The sequence below is a fragment of the Puma concolor genome, chromosome E2 (assembly GCF_028749965.1).
Source record: "Puma concolor isolate L17-30 chromosome E2, mPumCon1.1.hap2, whole genome shotgun sequence".
NCBI classification, from domain to species: domain Eukaryota; kingdom Metazoa; phylum Chordata; class Mammalia; order Carnivora; family Felidae; genus Puma; species Puma concolor.
In genome coordinates, this window is record NC_141681.1 from 39440501 (window position 1) to 39459259 (window position 18759).

General features: G+C 42.9%; 1 protein-coding gene across 1 annotated transcript; it reads right to left on the reverse strand.

The window, feature by feature from the left end:
• Positions 1–2469: 2469 nt before the first annotated feature.
• UQCRFS1 (ubiquinol-cytochrome c reductase, Rieske iron-sulfur polypeptide 1) lies at positions 2470–7900 on the reverse strand. Its single transcript, XM_025914485.2, has 2 exons — positions 7620–7900; positions 2470–3359 (listed from the first exon to the last, which is right to left on the reverse strand). The coding sequence occupies exons 1-2, from the start codon at positions 7831–7833 to the stop codon at positions 2749–2751; spliced, it is 825 nt and encodes a 274-aa protein (XP_025770270.1). The 5' UTR covers positions 7834–7900; the 3' UTR covers positions 2470–2748.
• Positions 7901–18759: the final 10859 nt, after the last annotated feature.

Here is an 18759-nt window from a genome sequence, read left to right on the forward strand (position 1 = left end):
TGCAATACATTTAGGAACCTGCAAACTTTCTATTTTGTCCTCCACAGGCTGGGAGCCACTAGTGCAGTTATTCTGGCATTTCAAATATGGAAAAATGAAATATTTTGAGGTGTCACTTCAGGGTGGGAGGGGGTAATAATAGGGTATGAGCATTTTTCTTCAGTGAAGTGTTGTTGATATTTTTGGCAGCACAGTATTCTTTTAGCTCGTTGACCTGCGTTTCCCTCACAAGTGAACATTTCGTGAACATCCCACTCCCGCATCCCTCCACCCCAATACCAGCAGCATGCTCCATCACTGTGACAATCACATAATGGCCACAAACACCCCCTAGAATAGTAGTGCTGTCCCAGGTTGACCAACCACTATTGTAAAAGGTTGGCTCAGCTGATTAAAATGCTGCTTTTAGCAGCTTGGGTGTCTTTGTTGCAATACCAAATACTGAGAACACAACAAATGTTTATTTAAGAAAAACCATTCCCATTACTAGGGCAGAGGGTGGGGGGGGGGGGGGTCAGAGTATCCTAAAAGGTCAGAGAACTCTTAGAAATCTAGTTCAACCATTCCAAATTTACAGATGGCGGAAAAATGTCCAAAAGAAGTTAAGTGACAGGCCCATAGTTCCATGGCTAGGAAATGGCTAAGCCAGAATTAAAACCCTAAATTCTAGTCCAGTACTTCTTCTACTACACCATGCCCCCAACTCACACAACCCACACATGGATATATTAAAAGCTCAGCAGCTTCAGTTATGTCCAAAGGAACAAAATTCCTTTAAATTTCACACATGAAGACAAACACCACCCCCCCAAAAGTCACTCAGATTCACTGGGGTCTAAGGATTCATTTAATAATGCTTTGAGGTTTCCATTCCAGGCTTAATAATTCACCTTCAAATTAAAACCTGGCATTTTTACTTATCATCCCATCCAAGTAAGAATTTTACGAATGTAAAATATATACCAGTTTTTACATTAGCGTATCTTGAGGAAGTGATGAACAGCTCCTGCTGCCATTTTAAAGTAGGAACTTAACAATTCAACTTCAAATTTTGTCAGCTTATAATAAATATATGGGTATAGCTTTAAACAGTAAGTTGTGGACAACTAGCACCATGAAAAAGCAGCATGTGTAAGTGTAAGATGATCTTCCCCATATATATTAGGAAAAAAAGGAATCTTCACTACAACAATAAGCAAAATATCCAACAAATACATACTAATTTCTCATGGCCTCATGGTTGGGAGTGGGGGGAGGGGCATGGACTTCATGCAAGATGCTCCAAATATTAACATCAAATACTACACACCCATATTGTTTATACTTAATGATATAATTTCACTACTTTTAGTAAATTAGCAATATTTGGCACTTTTTGTCTCACATTTACACCTAGATACCAGAACATAAAATACTATTATTTATTAGCCCCATTTATCACCCATGCTAATTTTCTTTCTAGAATGGTAAAAGTATGGTAAAGAAATGAACCAAATATCTGCTCATAAACAAAAAGGTTTCTTTTTGATACACTTAGCTACTGTTTTAAAGACTGGAGTCCTGGATGACCAGCTCCCTTTGGAAGATCTAACCACTGAATTTAGTTTGCTTTCTTACAAATGCACGTGTGATCAAAGATGGACCCAGTGGTATATTACTGACTTACCGCCAAATGGCAAACTTATCAAAGTAGCTGTGATTCTCAACAAGGGTCAAAGCCTACTCCTAGTTCCCAGGGAGAATATCAGATCGGTCTTATTTCAGCTGTGTGATTGAAGGCAGAAGGCAGAAAGAAGAGGGTGTCAATTCTGATGTCTTCCTGTGCCCACCACCTTCATATCACGGTGAAAAGTGGGGACTGTGTATCCAACTGAAGGAAAACACCTCAACATGTTATCATTGCAGAAACAAAACCAGCAGAATCCTTTACAGTAGTCTCAGATACACTACTCCCCTTTTGTCTCTAGATAGGGTGGATGCAGAAGCAATGGGAACACAAATATCCTCACCAGATGAAGGAGTTGACAGTGGCACTCCCATTTTGGAAAGCTTTCTCAGATACTATCCCACCACTGCCTCTTAAAACTAAAGAATTCTAATTACTAACTTATTCCTGTAAGTGAAAAATAAAATTTCCTAGCAGGAAAACAGCTAGCTAGAGCTGGGGCTAAACCCTCAGAGCTGCTAACACCCCATTTAGGATTCTCCCAGAGATTACATTCAACATCATCATACAGACCGGGGGCTGGGGGGCACGTGCGGCAGGACACACACAGCCAGGACTCATGTGTAAAAGAACAAAAGGGAAACCTGGATACTACTGTTTCTGCCAATACCATAAACATCTCCGAGGACTTGGAAATGACCAGCTAATTTTACCTCAGTCTAACCATTAGCTCTGCAGAATCTGTTGACCCTAACATAAAGAAGGAAGATGAAGGAGAAAGTCAATTACAGATTTCACAAATATCTGGTACGTAAGTCTGTAATTTTTAATTAGAATTAACTATCAAAGACACTGCACCTTTTAAGTCTTTGAACTTAATAATGTTTAACAGTGGCTTTATTAGGTGAACGCTTGAAAGCATTCAACATTAAATTCAATTTACTTCACATAAATGTTTGCAAATACATTATCAGCAATTCTTAAATATTTCAAATCAACCCACTTAAGTATAGAAGGCTTGCTCATAGGTCTTCTGAGGTGACAAGACGACTGAAAGGAACCTTGGACTTGAGTCCAGATCTCTAACCAACAATCACCATGTCATCACCGGTGAACTCATATGAGGGAACTTCAAGATTGAGAGGTGCAGGCCCCTTCCTGATCCTGCCAGAAGCATCATAGTGTGACCCATGGCAAGGGCAGTAATAACCACCAAAATCTCCTGCATTTGCAATGGGTACACAACCAAGATGAGTGCAAACACCTATCAGGATAACCCATTCAGGTTTCTTTACTCGATCTAAATCATGCTGCGGGTCCCTCAACTGGGACACTTCAACTGCAGCTTCCTGCTCAATTTCCTTCTTGGTTCTATGACGCACAAACAGCGGTTTTCCTCTCCATTTGAAAGCCATGTTCTTGCCTTCTGGAATATCGGATAGCTTGATTTCGATTTTCGACATGGCCAACACATCAGCAGAAGCACTCATGCTGGAAACAAACTGGGAGACGACATTCTTGGCAGCATATGCAACACCTATACTAGTTGTTGCAGTTATCAAATAGGAGAAACCTTTTCTAGCCTCACTGCTCTCTTTTGAAGACTTTGTACCATCTAACACTTCAGTGCGTCGATAGTCAGAGAAGTCAGGCACTCTGATGTCTGTGTGGGAATAACGAACAGAAGCAGGGACTGCAAGATAAACAGAAAGTTAAAAAAACAATTAGATGAGTACCCTGAAAGAAGTATACATCAGGAAATAACCTTTGTGAATTCATAAGCAAAAATCAAGTTATAAAAATGTGAAATATAGCACTAATGCCAGAAATGGTCAGGTTGGCAGTGCCTGCATAGAAAATATTGAAAAAGAAATGGAAGTCAATCACTACCTATCATACTGGTATGAAATCACAGGATAATATGCGTAAACTGAACTTCTTCCTGATTGAACACAGTTGATTCAGAATATCTAATGATTTAGTGCATCAAATCTAAAAAGTTAAATAGTACTGTAAACAGCAATATTTTAAAATCCCCAAAATTCAACATGCCAAGACATACAACTATGTTAACTACCTCCCATATTCTCTGGATTACAAGGGACTGTAAAACTCATCAAGTCCACCCAATAAGTTGATTTGTGGGGCTCCTGGGTAGCTCGGTCAGTTAAGCGTCTGACTCCTGATTTCAGGAGCCTGCTTGAGATTTTCGCTCTCCCTCTCTCTCTGCCCCTCCCCCACCCATGTTCTCTCTCTCTCTCTCTCTCTCTCTCTCATGCACAAAATAAACATTAAAAAAAAGGTGATTTGTGATCTTATTAAACCAAATGTCTAACTTCACATTACTATCTACTTACTCTCTGAAAGTTCAGTAGAACTGCTAAAAATTCATAAATACTTATTACCATAAACATTCTGTGAACTGTTAGTATAACTTTAGTTGCAGAAAATGAAGAGATTTTCTATTTTAGACTCTGGAGTATAAATCAGTATTACTTTAACTTCAAGTAAAGCCACCAATGGGCAGAAAAGGACATCCTTGTCAAAATACACAACTATCAAATGAAATCTCCAAAAGAGCCAATTATTTCAACTTAGTACAGGATAAAAGACAAATTTTCATATATCCCCCTCTTCAGTGAAGGGCAGTAACTTCTATAAGAGTAAGGGCATTATCTTTCTTTTTCAGTGCTGTGGATTTCTCAAATGAGACACTACTACTGCAGGCTGGCCAGATCTTTGTGTCAAATGAATGTTAACTAATTACTATTTATGTAGTACTTTGGATGTAAGTAATTTTTAAACTAAACAGATTATGACCTTTGTCCATACTATTTTAAAATATCTGACAAAAAATTAACTTACTGGCATCACTTTTAAGTATGTTTCAGGAAGCAAATCTCTTTGCAAGTTGTATACACATTTTAGGAACTTTGTCACAAGGTTTCTTTTTTTATAAAAGGGACATTAAAAATTCCTCACTTAAAAACTGTGTTGTTTCAAAAAGAAAAATGTACTTATAAAATGCAATTTCATGTAAGTTGCAGCCTACCAGGCTGTCTCATCCTAATATACTTGAGTATTACAATAAAGAACATGACCACACTTTTCACATGGTTCTCAAAGTCAGTAACAATGGAAGCTGTAAGTCAGCCTTGAACGTGGAGATTAGGGGCACTGATCCCATATGCAGTGGGATTAACACATAATTTGTATGTTATATATCTCATATATATAATTCTTATAATAAATTCTTATAATAAAGTAAGCTAGGGAAAAGAAAACATTAAGAAAACCATAAAAAATACATTTGCAGCAGTGTACCATATTTATAAAAAAAAAAAAAAAAATCCACATATAAGTGGACCTGCACAGTTCAAATCCATGTTGTTCAAGGGCCAGCTGTATTCCCAAACAATGGTGAAACCTATCAAAATCACTCTATGTACTTTTCTGGGACCAGGACAAGGGTAGTGACTACCTAATATTTACAACTATGGCAAAGTGACATTATCATATACTACCCTACTTCTACCTAATGCTAACCTAACAGTGTAGACTGGGGTTTGGGATCAAGTATGAATTACCTTCCTTTGGTATTCTCTGGAATTACAAAGGAAAATGTGTATCATACCTAAAAGATGAAGGAACCAAAGTCCATACTTCTACATTAAAAACAGTGTCTACAATCTTTAACCATGTAACAGTATACAAGCAAATGTACAGGAACATTAAACAGAATGGTTTTGACATTCTCATCCAGAGATTTGGTGGTGAAAGAAATCCAGCTGTCTACTGCCACTCTACCTAGCAGGTTACACTTTAGTACAATAGTACAATACTGTACTATTGTATATTGTACCACCATGAATATTTTGGGAAATTTAACTGCCATATTGCAAAAGTCATTTCTAAATAATTTACATTAACTGTATTAGGTGTGACTTTAGCAACAAAGATGCTAGCTAGATTTAGTTCTAAACTCAAGCAAAACCAGATACTTCTGGAAATAGAGAAAATTTAAGAGACTATAACAAAAAACAGGTTTTCCTTTCTTAAGATGAACTCTGATGTGCCTTGGAAATCTTCCTCTCACCTCATGGATCTTCTGATCCAACCCTCCCATTTCACACCCTCAGAACTATCTTTCTACAAACCATCTAGACAGATTATAACGTGAACTGAAACTACAAGCTGAAGGCATTATTATAGAAAAAGTTTGCCTTACGGTTCTGTATCATTTACCTGTTCTTGGGAAAGTCAGGTAAGCCTCTAATTTTTAGAAGAAACCCTTTAGTTACTAGACAAATTCCAAAGATGCTTTTTGCATTTGCTGTTGAAATTTTGTCCTCCTTTATTGTTTCTTACCTCCAGATCCAAAGAATAGGCTTGGGATGGGCTGGTGTACTCTGCTCACGCCCTGAACAGTGTTTCCAAAACCCACTGGTGCCCCCAAACAACAACAAAAATCGCCATTTTATTCATTCGCCACTATCCTGCACTGCCTGTATGCAAAATCTGAGGTTGTAGGAAACAGAAAAATAAAGATTCTTCTCTATGCCTCAAGCTCAAGGTCAGAGGAATCACCAGGAAATCCAATAGTAGGAAGTGTTATGTACCATAAAAATAAAGGAATCAGCAAATATAAAATTTTATTGACCTGACCCTGAACGGAGATTGATTTGGTAAGACGGAAATGTGGAAAACTGGTGGGAGGATTATTTTAAAGTAAAGAGAATAGGGTGAATGAAGGAAAACTAAAGAGAGTGGGGGTAATAACTTAGCTTGCAGGGCAAGTGTCACTGTCAGTGGGGCCAGGCAGGCAGATAACGCAATGGAGGAGGTCTGGTGAGAACTGTGATGACCTGGAAGAGTGATTGCTCCAACTAAGAGGGCAGCCAGTGCACAGCACTTTTCTCATGGTGAAACAAGTTCAGTGTTGCCAGATTCCAACATTTTAAAACACGCAAAAAATCTTCCTTTTAAGACTGTGCAGGATGGGAACACTACAGGTACAATGGCACACAGGTTGCCATTTGAGGATTTCCAATACAGAGCATACAAAAAAAAAAAAAAAAAAGACATGGCACAAAAGATAGTGCAGGATCTGGTTCATGGCTAAATCAATCTTTCAAATCCATGTTCTATCACATACACAAAGTTTATCCTTGTGTAAGTCACTTCACTTCTTGTAGTTTGTTTTCTACCTGTAAAATGGGAATATCACCAACCTCTGCTTGTGGCTCTTCTTGAGCATCAAACTGATTACAGTGTAAAAACCCTCTGGCCCAGCAAAACATTGCCGATACTCCACATCATTAATGACCTTGGGGCTTGTGTTATTGTTTTGCTGCTGTTGCTGTTGAGAGGGATGCGTGAAAGACAAGGGCATTAGACGGTTTAGGTGGCGGTGAGCAGGACAAGGGCCCAAATATTAATAGTTCTTATTTTTTCAACATGTATAATAAAATGCCCCCAAATGTGCTAATGGCTTTAAGTAGAATTTTTCCATCTAAACCTCATGACATTACCTACGTAATTGGTATAATCATTCATCCATTTCACTGGTGAGGAAAAACATTCAGAAATTTGCCCAAACGACCTGTAAGCAGCAAAATCTGTCAGACTTTGCTGGAAACAGTCGGCATTCAGAGTTCTTGAACTTAACCTATGACGTACAAGATTAGCCTGTGGTTTAGGCAGACTGGTCGCCAACGGAAACAGAGGCCCGCAAAGCGAGAGCTGGAGGTCACTTGAGATCGCCCAACCTAGCCGCGTCCGCGCACAGGTGAGGGCAGAGACCCAGGAGGTGTAGAAGCTTGCCCAAGGTCGACCCAGCAAGGCAACTTAATCCCCCAAAGGGGCTCCGCTCCATTTCCCCGCCCTCCTGAGCTGCGCTATGGGTCGAGGGCCCGAGGGAGCGAGAACGGGGGTACCCCTCAGCCCGGCTCACCATTGAGGCCCACGGAGGCGACCAAAGGCCGGCTCGCGGCCTGGCCACTCAGCGACTCCCGGCACAGGAAGGGCCGCTTCACGTCCAGCACTGGCGGCTCCGAGGTGGCGGGCACTGAAGCCTGCACCAGAGGCCGCAACGCGCCCGCCACCCCGCGGGACGTGGCCGATAGGACGGGCGCGAACGGGCCCGAACGGGCGGCCACCGACAACATGGCGACAGGGGCTCCAAACGCCGAGCAGGTCGCAGGGACGACCTTTCGCCGCGGCGCAGGCGCGAGGAAGCACAGGAGGCGCGCGATCCGTGACGTCAGCGCGCCGGCCTCAACGGTGGCTCCCCGGAGAGGTGGGGGTACAGAGCCAGGAAAGGCGCTGCGTCAGAGGCGGGGCTTCGAGCTTACGCTAAGAGCGGAAGGGGGCGGGGCGGAGCCGGGCGGGAAGGTGTGGGTGCCGCTCAATCTGTCCTCCCCAACATCTTTTGGTGTGTAACCTGGTGTCTGCGCAAAGCAGGCCCGCAGGAGTCGTCCCGCGAGTCGACTTTGGGTCCCTCAGAGTAAAAACTTAATCTGTAGGAACCTAGGGATAAGAATAAGTTGTCATCATAGTTTAGGGAAAATAGTAATTCTTAACATATGTGCATATTATAATGTAATACTTATAAGGATCTATGTTAGGGTGTATACATATATATTGTATATAATAGGTTTTATGTACTTATAAAACCTAGAGCCAGGCAAATAGTGGCCACCATGTGTGTACTATAATGATGATTATTAGCACCATCGAAGTAAAAAATAAATTTTAAAAAGGCTGGGGATTTTTGGTTAAAGCTTAACAATCATAGTGATAATGGTAATGACTTATGTGTATTAAGCATTTACTATGTATTAGATTTTGTGCTTTACCTTCATTTTTTCATTTATAGTCAATATCCCTATGAGGTAACAGCTATTTTCCAATGAGGAAACCAATGTTTAGAGGGATTATGTGCCCGGGACTAGATACCCAACAAGGGGTGAAAGGGGGTAGTCTGGCTTTTGAGCGCTCTTAACCACTACCAGTTTTCCGAAGTGAGATTTTAGGGGATTCAGGGATGGGTCCCTAAATCACTTTCTATCACATGGTGAGAAAATTATTTCCTTCTTAATTTTCTTTCAATCCTTCTGATTACACCAATGAGAAAGTCCCAGTTTGGTGCTAATGTATTGTTAATTCCTAACACTTGCTAACCTTCCTTTTAAGAGAATAGGCCTTGACTTCAAAGCCCTTGGTTACTTGAATCAGCATGTGGAAGATTTAATAATATAATTTTCTTTTCATGGTATTTATTTTGTCTCCTTAGTGATTCTCCAATGACTTTAGTGAAAAAAACTTTTACTTAGGTCAAAATGAGTTAATTTAAATATTAAGTAAATGAAGTTTTTCTGTGCTGTGCATGGGCCCTGGGACCTTGGCGAGTTTCCTGACTCCTCTATGCTTTAGTTTCCTCACCTGTAAAATGGAGGTGGTAATGATGCCACCTAGAAGGAGTAAATGTACTAATATGTGTAACAGTACCTACAAGGGGCCCCACATGCTAAACACCAGGCTTGCTAGTATTGTTTTATCTGACATATTCCTTCAATTCCTGCTGACTCATTTGTGTTCCTCTCTCTAGGTCCACAGCACACTGAACACTTCCTCCTGGACCCTTCTCAGGGTCTAAGTCTTAGCCATCCATATTGCCCTAGGGACTCTGTGGTACTCTCAGCACTGGAACTGGCCTCCTCAGGGGTTACTCTGACTTGGCTAGCCATAGGTCTGGCACTGGGCTCACCCCAGCAACAACCCTCATGGTAAGAGTGGATGCTTCCAGAGCAGCTACTACACCCCGTGTGTTTGAGTTCTTTACATGGAATAATGCACTTAATATCACAACAGCCCTTTGAATTGGTTAAGAGTAGGTGAGGATGGAAAAAAAAAAGAGGGAAGGAGCCTTTACAAGACTCTGGGTTTAATCCTAGTTCTAATACTAATCCTAGTTCTAATACTCACAAGCTGTAAGCCCTAAAATGAGTTATATATAGCCTCTGTGTATGCCTCAGTTTTCATTCTATAAAATGAAGGTAATAATAGTGTTTATCCCCAAAGGGTTATTTTAAGGATGAATTGGTTTCTCTCTGTCCCAAAAATAAATAAAAAACGTTGAAAAAAAAATTAAAAAAAAAAAAAAGGATGAATTGGACTAATATGTGTAAAGTGCAGAGAACCATGCCTGGCATACAGTAAGTGCTATGAAATGTCCATGATAACAATAAAAATAACTCCTTCCATTTTATGCCGGAAGAAACTGAGATTCAAAGATGACAAATGAGGGGCACCTGGGTGGCTCAGTCGGTTAAGCGTCCGACTTCAGCTCAGGTCATGATCTCAGGTTTGTGAGTCTGAGCCCCATGTCGGGCTCTGTGCTGACAGCTCAGAACCTGGATCCTGCTTCGGATTCTGTGACTCCCTCTCTCTCTGCACCTCCTGCACTCATTTTCTGTCTCTCAAAAAATAAATAAACGTTAAAATGTTTTTTTAAAACGGTGAAAAATAAAAGATGACCTACCCAAAGTCACATCATTTTCTTCCGCCTTATTGAGATATAATTGACATATAACATGTAAATTTAAGGTGTACAGTGTATTAACTTGATATACTTATATATTGCAACTTGATTACCACCATAGTGTTAGCTAACACCCCAATCACACCATAGAATTATTTCTTTTTTTGTGGTGGGAACACAATCTAGTTTCTTGCCAACTTTCAAATGTATAATACATTGTTAACTACAATCACCATGCTGTGTGCTAGATCCCCAGAACTTATTCATCTTAGAACTGGAAGTTCGGAGCCTTTGACTGACATCTTCCCGTCTCCCACAACCCCAGCCCCTGGTAACCACCACTCTACTCTGTGTTTCTATGAATTCCAAGTCTTTACATTCAATATATGTGAGATCATACAGCATTTGACTTTCTCTATCTGAATTATTTCACTGATCATAATGCCTTCTGGATTGTTTTTGTTGTTGTTGTTCCAAATGGCAGGATTTCCTTCTTTCTCATGGCTGAATAATATTCAATTCAATGTATGTACCGTATCTTCTTTATCCATTTATCCACTAACAGACATTTAGGTTGTTTCCATATCTTGACTATAGTGAATGTTCCTATAATGAACATCTCTTTAAATCCTGTTTTCATTTCCTTTTGATATATACCCAGAAGTTGCATTGTTGGATCATATGGTAGTTCTATTTTTAAATTATTGAGACACCTCCATACTGTTTTCCATAGTGACTATATCAAGTTACATTACCACCAACAGTGCACAAGGATTCCCTTTTCTCTACGTCCTCACCAGCATTTGTTATATACCTTATCTTTTTGATAATAATCCTTCTAACAGGTGTGACATGATACCTCATTGTGGTTTTGATTTGCATTTTCCTGATTATTAGTGATGTTGAGCACATTTTCATGTGCCTGTTGACATTTGTGTGTCTTCTTTGGAAAAATGTCTATTCAGATCCTCTGCCCATTTTTTAAAAAATGTTTATTTATTTATTTTGAGAGAGAGAGAGAATGAAAGCAAGTGGGAGAGGGGAGAGAAAGAATCCCAAGCAGGCTCTGTGCTGTCAGCGCAGAGCTCGATGTGGGGCTCTGCCTCACTAACCATGAGATCATGACCTGAGCCTAAACGAAGAATCACTTAACTGACTGAACCACCCAGACACACCCCCCCGCCCATTTTTTAATCAGATTGTTTATTTTGTTGCTACTGAGTTGTATGAACTCTTTATATATTTTGACAATCTCTAATCAGATATCTGATTTGCAAAGATCTTCCCCTATTCTTTTTTTTTTTTAATTTTTTTGTTTATTTATTATTGAGAGACAGAGAGAGACAGAGCATGAACATGGGAGGGGCAGAGAGAGGGGAGACACAGAATCTGTTTTTTTTTTTTTTTTTCAACGTTTATTTATTTTTGGGACAGAGAGAGACAGAGCATGAACGGGGGAGGGGCAGAGAGAGAGGGAGACACAGAATCGGAAACAGGCTCCAGGCTCCGAGCCATCAGCCCAGAGCCTGACGCGGGGCTCGAACTCACGGACCGCGAGATCGTGACCTGGCTGAAGTCGGACGCTCAACCGACTGCGCCACCCAGGCGCCCCAAGGGGAGACACAGAATCTGAAGCAGGCTCCATGCTCTGAGCTGTCTGCACAGAGCCCGACACAGGGCTTGAACTCACAAACCACGAGATCATAACCTGAGCTGAAGTCAAACGCTTAACCGACTGAGCCACCCAGATGCCCCTATTATTTGTTTTCTTTAATATTTATTTATTTTTGAGAGAGAGAAAGACAAAATGTGAGTGGGGGAGGGGCAGAAAAAGAGGGAGACACAGAATCCAAAGCAGGCTCCAGGTTCTGAGCTGTCAGCACAAAGCCCGACGTGGGGCTTGAACCCACAGATCATGAGATCATGACCTGAGCTAACAATGGATGCTTAACTGACTGAGCCACCCAGGTACCCCAATCCTCTCCCATTCTAATGGTTGCTTTTTCATTTGTTAATGGTTTTCTTCGCCGTGCAGAGGATTTTTAATCTGACATATTCTCACTTATTAAGTTTTCTTTTGTTGCTTGTGCTTTTGGTGTCACATCCAAAAAATTATTGCTAAGACCAAAGTCAAGGAACGTTTTCCCCTATGCATTCTTCTAGGAGTTTTATAGTTTCTCTTCCTATGCTTAAGCCTTTTATCCATTTTGAGTTAATTTTTGTGAGTGGTGTAAGTAGGGGTCGAATTTTGTTCTTCTCCATGTGGTCATCCTCTTTTCCCAACACCATATATTGAAGATAGAATCTTTTCTCCCTTTTAGTATTCATGACTCCCTTGCTAAATATGAGTTGGCCATATATGTTAGGGTTTATTTCTGGTCTCTTGTGTTTCAGTCTTATTAAATTTACTAAAACTTGCTTTGTGACTTTTCAGATGATCTAAGCTGGAGAATGTTCCATGTGCAATGATGCATGCATTATTTTTCTTAATGGTGTTCCATAGTCCTGTGGCTTTCTTTGTTCCTTTAGTCTCTCAAAGTTTTTCTCCTCTGATTGAATAATATCAATTCATCTGTCTTCTAGCTCATTGATTCCTTCTTCTGCTTGGTCAAGCCTGTTATTGAAGCGTTCTATTCAGTTTTTCTCTTCAGTCATTGTATTCTTCAGCTTCAAAATTTCTGTTTGGTTCTTTTTCATGTTTTCTATCTCTTTTTTTTCTTCTCACTTTGTTCTTTTATTGTTTTCTTGTATCATTAACTTGTATGTCTATGTTCTGTGGCAGCTCTCTGGACACCTATAGAATAATTATTTTGAATTATTCATTGCACAATTCCTGGATCTCCATGCCCTTGGAGCCAGTTACTGGAGGTTTACTATATTCCTTTGGTGGAGTCATGTTTCCCTGATTTTGGTTATCTGTGTTGCCTTGCATCGGTGTCTGTACATTTGAAGAAGCAGTCACCTCTTCCAGATTTTGTGGACTGACTTCAGGAAAGGAAGGCTTTTATCTGTGGGTGGAGGCACATGTTGTGACCCTAGGTCAAATGATGCAGGAAAGCAAGTTTGGAGGCATGTGGTGGCACTAGGTTTGGTTGGGGGTGTATGATGTGTCTTTGGCTCAGGGGTCCAAAAGCATCAACAACTTTGTGGTCTTTGGTGCACACTGTGGAGGATCACAGTCACTGCAAGGGCTGTTGGGATCCTTGGTGGCACCTCCAAGTTCAGTGGCCAGGCACCATGGCAGGCAGTAGTGGTGCCAGAGTCAGAGGTGTGCACACACTGGTATGTGGTGGCCAGCTGCAGGTGCCGATATAGTGGCAGGGGCCAGTTTCAGACACATGCATAGTGGTGAGAGTCAAGACAGGCAGCAAGGGCCAGGGCCAACTCTGAGCTCCCTGGCAGCTGGTGGGGTCCTGGCTGTTGGCATACTCTCCTGTGGCTGTTGGTCTTCCCCAAGCATGAGCACTATAGAGAGGCTGGTGATGGGCCTCAGGCCAATCACGTGAATGTACAGCTGGAGGGGATGGCCCCAAGCACACATACGGTGGTAGGCGGTCAGCCACAAGGGTCTAAGCTGGAATCTTGCCCTTGCACAGCCTCAGAGGCCTGAGCTGGCTGGCCCCAATGCAGTTCCTGAGCTCCAGTCGGGGTGAGGAGAGTGGGGTGGGAGGGACTACTCAGGTAGCCAGTGAATACTTGCAGGGCAAAGTCTGGTGAAGTCTGCAGGGTCTCCACAGCAGCTATGCTGGCCATTTATTTCTTCAGTGGAGAAATCTGCTGTGGTTGTCTGCAAAACAGGTCTCTGTGAAGCACAGGTGCTCCTGCTACTTGGCTGACACTGGTAGCCCCTGTTTTTTCTTCCCTGTTCCTAGCTGTCTCTGTTCATCTCCACTTTGTCAGTCAGAAGCAGGACTTCAATGAAGTGCCCCTGAAAGTCTGGGGAAGCCAGTAGTTCACCCTGCTCTCCCTTTCCTGGCATGGAGAACTCTTTCTAGTTGGGACATTTTCTCTTGTCACTGAGCAATGCTAGCTTGGGGGATGGGTTAATTTAAGTAAAATGAATCTTACTTTCTTCTCTTTTTATGCAGTACTTCTCAGGCTTTTTGTTTACTACATTGTCAAAATTTCTTAAGTGGACCCCAGAGCTCTTCTAGAGCTGTATTTGTTTGAGATCACTGTCTAATTGTTGATCTTGTGGGGGAGACAGATACTGAAGTCTCCTGTGTTGTCATTTTGATAACATCACTCCCTCAAAGATACCTCATTGATAAGTAAAGGAGCCCATTTGTTCTGGTGTTACGGAACCAGGCTGGAATGCTGGCGGAAAAACCAAGCGGCACTCAGAGATCTTGGTGCATTGGAGATTTATTTAACACTGGCAGGCTCAGAGGAGACTGATTCTCCAAAGGTCTGAGCACCGAATGCAAGTGGGGAGGGTAATTTATAGTCATCAGCTTCCATATCTGTGGGGGTTTTCCCATGCACAGCAAACAAAGGAAGAAGAACCCGGAGGAGGGGTCTCTAAGCTAGAGACCAGAGTCTGTTTTAGCCCTGTTGGCCATTTTTGGGGTACTTTATTCACTTCTCCAACATTACCCCTTTGATGCCTTAAAAAAAAACTTTTAGTAGGCATCACCTTTCAGTTTTATGAGTTGGTACTCTCAGAAGACTAAGATACGTGCAGTAGTTTGGTGAGCAACAGTGTTTTCAATAAAATGTACCATGGCTTTCAGTATACAGGGGCCAATGGATACAAATAAAATTATGGAGAGGAGGGGCCCTGCCAGGGCAGGAAGCTAGGATGCCCAATCCGTGAGATCCCATCCTTTCCATTGATTCTTTCCTGTCATCTATGTTGAATTCTTTCCTTGACTTCCTTAACCTTAGTTGTAACTGTTCCTGACTGGTTTACGAAGTAGCAGCATTCCTCCCTCAGAAAGATGCAAGTCCCTCATTTTTCTGAAGTGAGGAGGTCAAGGGCTCACCTATTTTGGAGGGTCACTGCAGCCAGAGAGTTTATTTGACTTTGTAAGGTTTCCAGAGAATCTGTCACTCGTTCCATGCCTTCATTTAGCTCTTGAGATAGTCTATAATATGGTCCTACAGACGAACTTATGCCCCCTATTCCAGTTCCTATTCCTGTCACAATTCCTGCTCCTATCAGAACAGGTAGCAGGATTGCCTGTTTAGTCTGGGACTTGGGGCTAAAAGCTGTTAGAAGCTGATCTTCAGTGTATACGGATATCTCTGGGGTTAGGAAGATGAAATAACATATCTGAGTCCACTTGGCCTCTAAGCATTGGTAGGCCGAATTAGAACACAGATAGAACACCCCAGGGGTTGAACATAGGGTCGTATTTCTCTCTACGGTTATATTTCTTCTGCATAGAGAGGTACTGTTCATATCTTCAGGGACTATACAGATTAGATTGTCAGCATTTGTGAGACAGATCCCAGTGGGTCCAATTAAGACAGAGGTATTGGTTTTGAGATTTTCAGGAGCTTTCCAGGTCAAAGGGATGGGAGTGGCTAAGTAAGCACTCCAGTTGAGGGGCAAGCACATCCAGCAGGTTTGGGTGTGATTATTTATTTTATGGAGGACTTGTAGAGTAGTATTGGCCCAATGCTGGAGTGGGGAATTGGTAAGCATCTGATTGAGGGCTGAAAGGTTCAAACCTTGGTAGGCTGCTGGGGGAGTGGTCGCCTTTATGGCTTGTATTACCCTATCCTGGGTATCCTTTATAACTTTTTGAAGGGCCCTATCTTGCACCCTTCCCCTGTCCAAGATCCCCCATTGAGGAAGGTAAGTGTAGCAAGCTTGCTTCCCTCTCTGGAGGCCCTTGTTGTGACATGGGCTCCTGACATTTTGGGTTATCTCGGCAGTCCAATACTTAGTCCTTGGGGCACCGGGTGACTGACAGAGAGTGGGTGTTTTCCTTTGTAGCAATCTTTGTGGAGGGGGGTGAAGGCGCTGAATGCCCTTGACCCCCTTATTGTCATATAACAATCCTGGGGGCAAGGTGGGTAAGTGGCAGTTGTGAGGGTGAGGGTGTATCATAATATACAGGCAATACTTAATAATCCTCCCATCCAGAGGAGGTATGTGAGACCCAGCATGCATCTTTTGTCTCATGTCCAGCTTGTTGGTACAGTCTCTATCAGCCCAACAGTAAGAAATAAGATCAGGGCTATGACACCAGTAAGGGGCAAGGGCTGGCAGAGTTGCATCCAAACCCCTGGGCTAGGTTCATGTGTTGATTCCTCGAGCTTCTGCTGTGTGCAGGCCAGCCAGTTTCTGGGGTGTGTCTGGAGCAGGGCTGGAGGTCTCAGGGGCCAGTTTCCCTTTTGAGGGTCAGTTTAAGCAGGTTGACTGGATCTGGATGACTTCACCAGGTTGTGGGTTCTTCTGAGTTGGCCTTCTTAACTCTGGAGTGATGGACCCATGGGGTGATACCTGAAACTTTAAGGGCTGTAGGAGTTGTTAGAATAACAGTATGAGGCCCAGTCCACCTGGTCTAAGAGGTTCCCTCTTCCAATCTTTGACCCACACAGAGTCTCCTGGATGAAAGGGGTGAATGTGGGTCCCTAAGGAAATTGGGGCCCTCTCTATGGTGTATCTCTGTAACTTATTTAGGGCTGCTCCCAAGGTCTGGGGCTGTTCTCTTATTCCTTTGTCTCCAATCTGGTTTTTAGGTCTCCTGGGAGTTTTCCTAAACATGGGGGGGGGTGGGCGCGAGGAGTCACCCATATAATAACTCAAAAGGGGAGAATCCCAGTGCCCCAGGCGTGCGTCAGGCATGCAGGAGGGCCAGCAGTAGTAAATCTGCCCGTGGGAGATTAGTCTCTTGGTGGAACTTAGCCAGGGTTTCCTTGAGGGTGTGATTCATCCACTCTACATTCCCTGAGCTCTGGGGTCGCTGAACAGTGTGCAGTTTCTGGGTAATGTTGAGGGACTTTGTCAGGGTTTGTGTAATGTCTGCCACAAATGCAGGTCCGTTATCACTGTGTCTGGTTAAGGGTAGACCAAACCGAGGCACAGTCTCCCGTAGAAGGGCTTTGGCCACCTAGCGACTTCGTTCCATTCTGGTCAGGAATGCTTTGACCCATCCCAAATATGTGCAGATTATTACAAGAAGGTACCTGAACCTTTTATTTGGTTGTATGTTGGTGAAGTCCACCTCTAAGTCTTTGAAAGTGGTGACCCCCAGGCGGGGGCCGTGGGGCAGACCAAGCATTGTTTTTGGCACATGTTACACATTGTTCACTGACAGCTCTGCATAATGCCAGCAGGTGGCTGATATAATAGTTCTTTTTGAGGAGGGCCTCTAGTGCAGTTTTCCCTAGGTGCGTGAGTTGGTGATACTCCTTTACTAGGTGTTTTCCCATAGATGACAGGAGAAAGATGTGTCCATTTAGCGTGACCCACCATCCCTCTTTGCTTAGTGTGCCCCCTTCTGTCGAGGCCCAACTTCTTTCTTAGTGTACTGGGGTGAGGAGGCTTCCCTCTGGGGCTCAAGAGTCATAGTGTAGGTAGAAGCTTCACCTGGGTCACCACAGGCGGCTGCTCTGGCTGTTTTGTTGGCCAGGTAATTTCCTTGAGTTATGGAGTTGTCTCCTTTCTGATGTTCCTTACAGTGTAGGATAGCTACCTTGTCTGGCAGCCATACGGCCTCAAGAAGCTTTAGTATTTCTTCCTTGTTTTTGATAGTTTTCCCTGCAGCAGTAAGGAGGCCTCTTTCTTTATAGATGGCCCCGTGTACATGCACAGTAGCAAAGGCATGCCAGGAATCAGTGTAGATGTTAACTCATTTATCTTTGCTAAGGATGAGGGCTCAGGTTAAGGCATACAGTTCAGCTCATTGTGCTGGCCATCCTTCCAGCAAGGCCTTGGCTTCCAGAACTTTGGTGGTTGTGGTTACCGCATATCCTGCTCTTCGGCTGCCCTCTTGTAAATAGCTGCTCCCATCGCTGAACAGGGTGATCTCTGGGCTTATTATAGTCTGGTCTTGGAGGTCCAGGTGGCTGGTGTAGACTTCATCCACTACTTTGAAACAGTCATGGTTGGGTTCTCCCTCCTCCCTGGGAAGGAAGGTGGCTAGGTTTAGTGTTCTTACTGTTTCAAGAGTGACCCTTGGGTTTTCATAGAGAAGGCCTTGGTATTGTGTCAGCCGAGAATTGGAGAGGAAACGATATCCTTGGGTGCTCATGAGGGACATGACCATGTGTGCGAACTTAACATTAAGTCTTTGTCCCAGTGTGAGTTTATCTGCCTCCTTGATGAGCAGGACTGTGGCTGCCAGCACTCTGAGGCACCGTGGCCATCCTGCAGCCACAGGATCAAGCTCTTTTGACAGGTAGGCCACTGGCCATTGCCAAGGCCTCATGCTCTGAGTGAGCACTCCAAGGGCTATTTTGTCCTTTTCATGTACGAAGAAGTTAAAGGGCCTTTCTATGTCAGGCAAACCCAGGGCTGGGGCTCATCCCAGAGCCAACTTTATTTCTGTGAAAGTGGCCCTTGCCTCCTCAGTCTATGCACGGGGCTCCCAGTCTA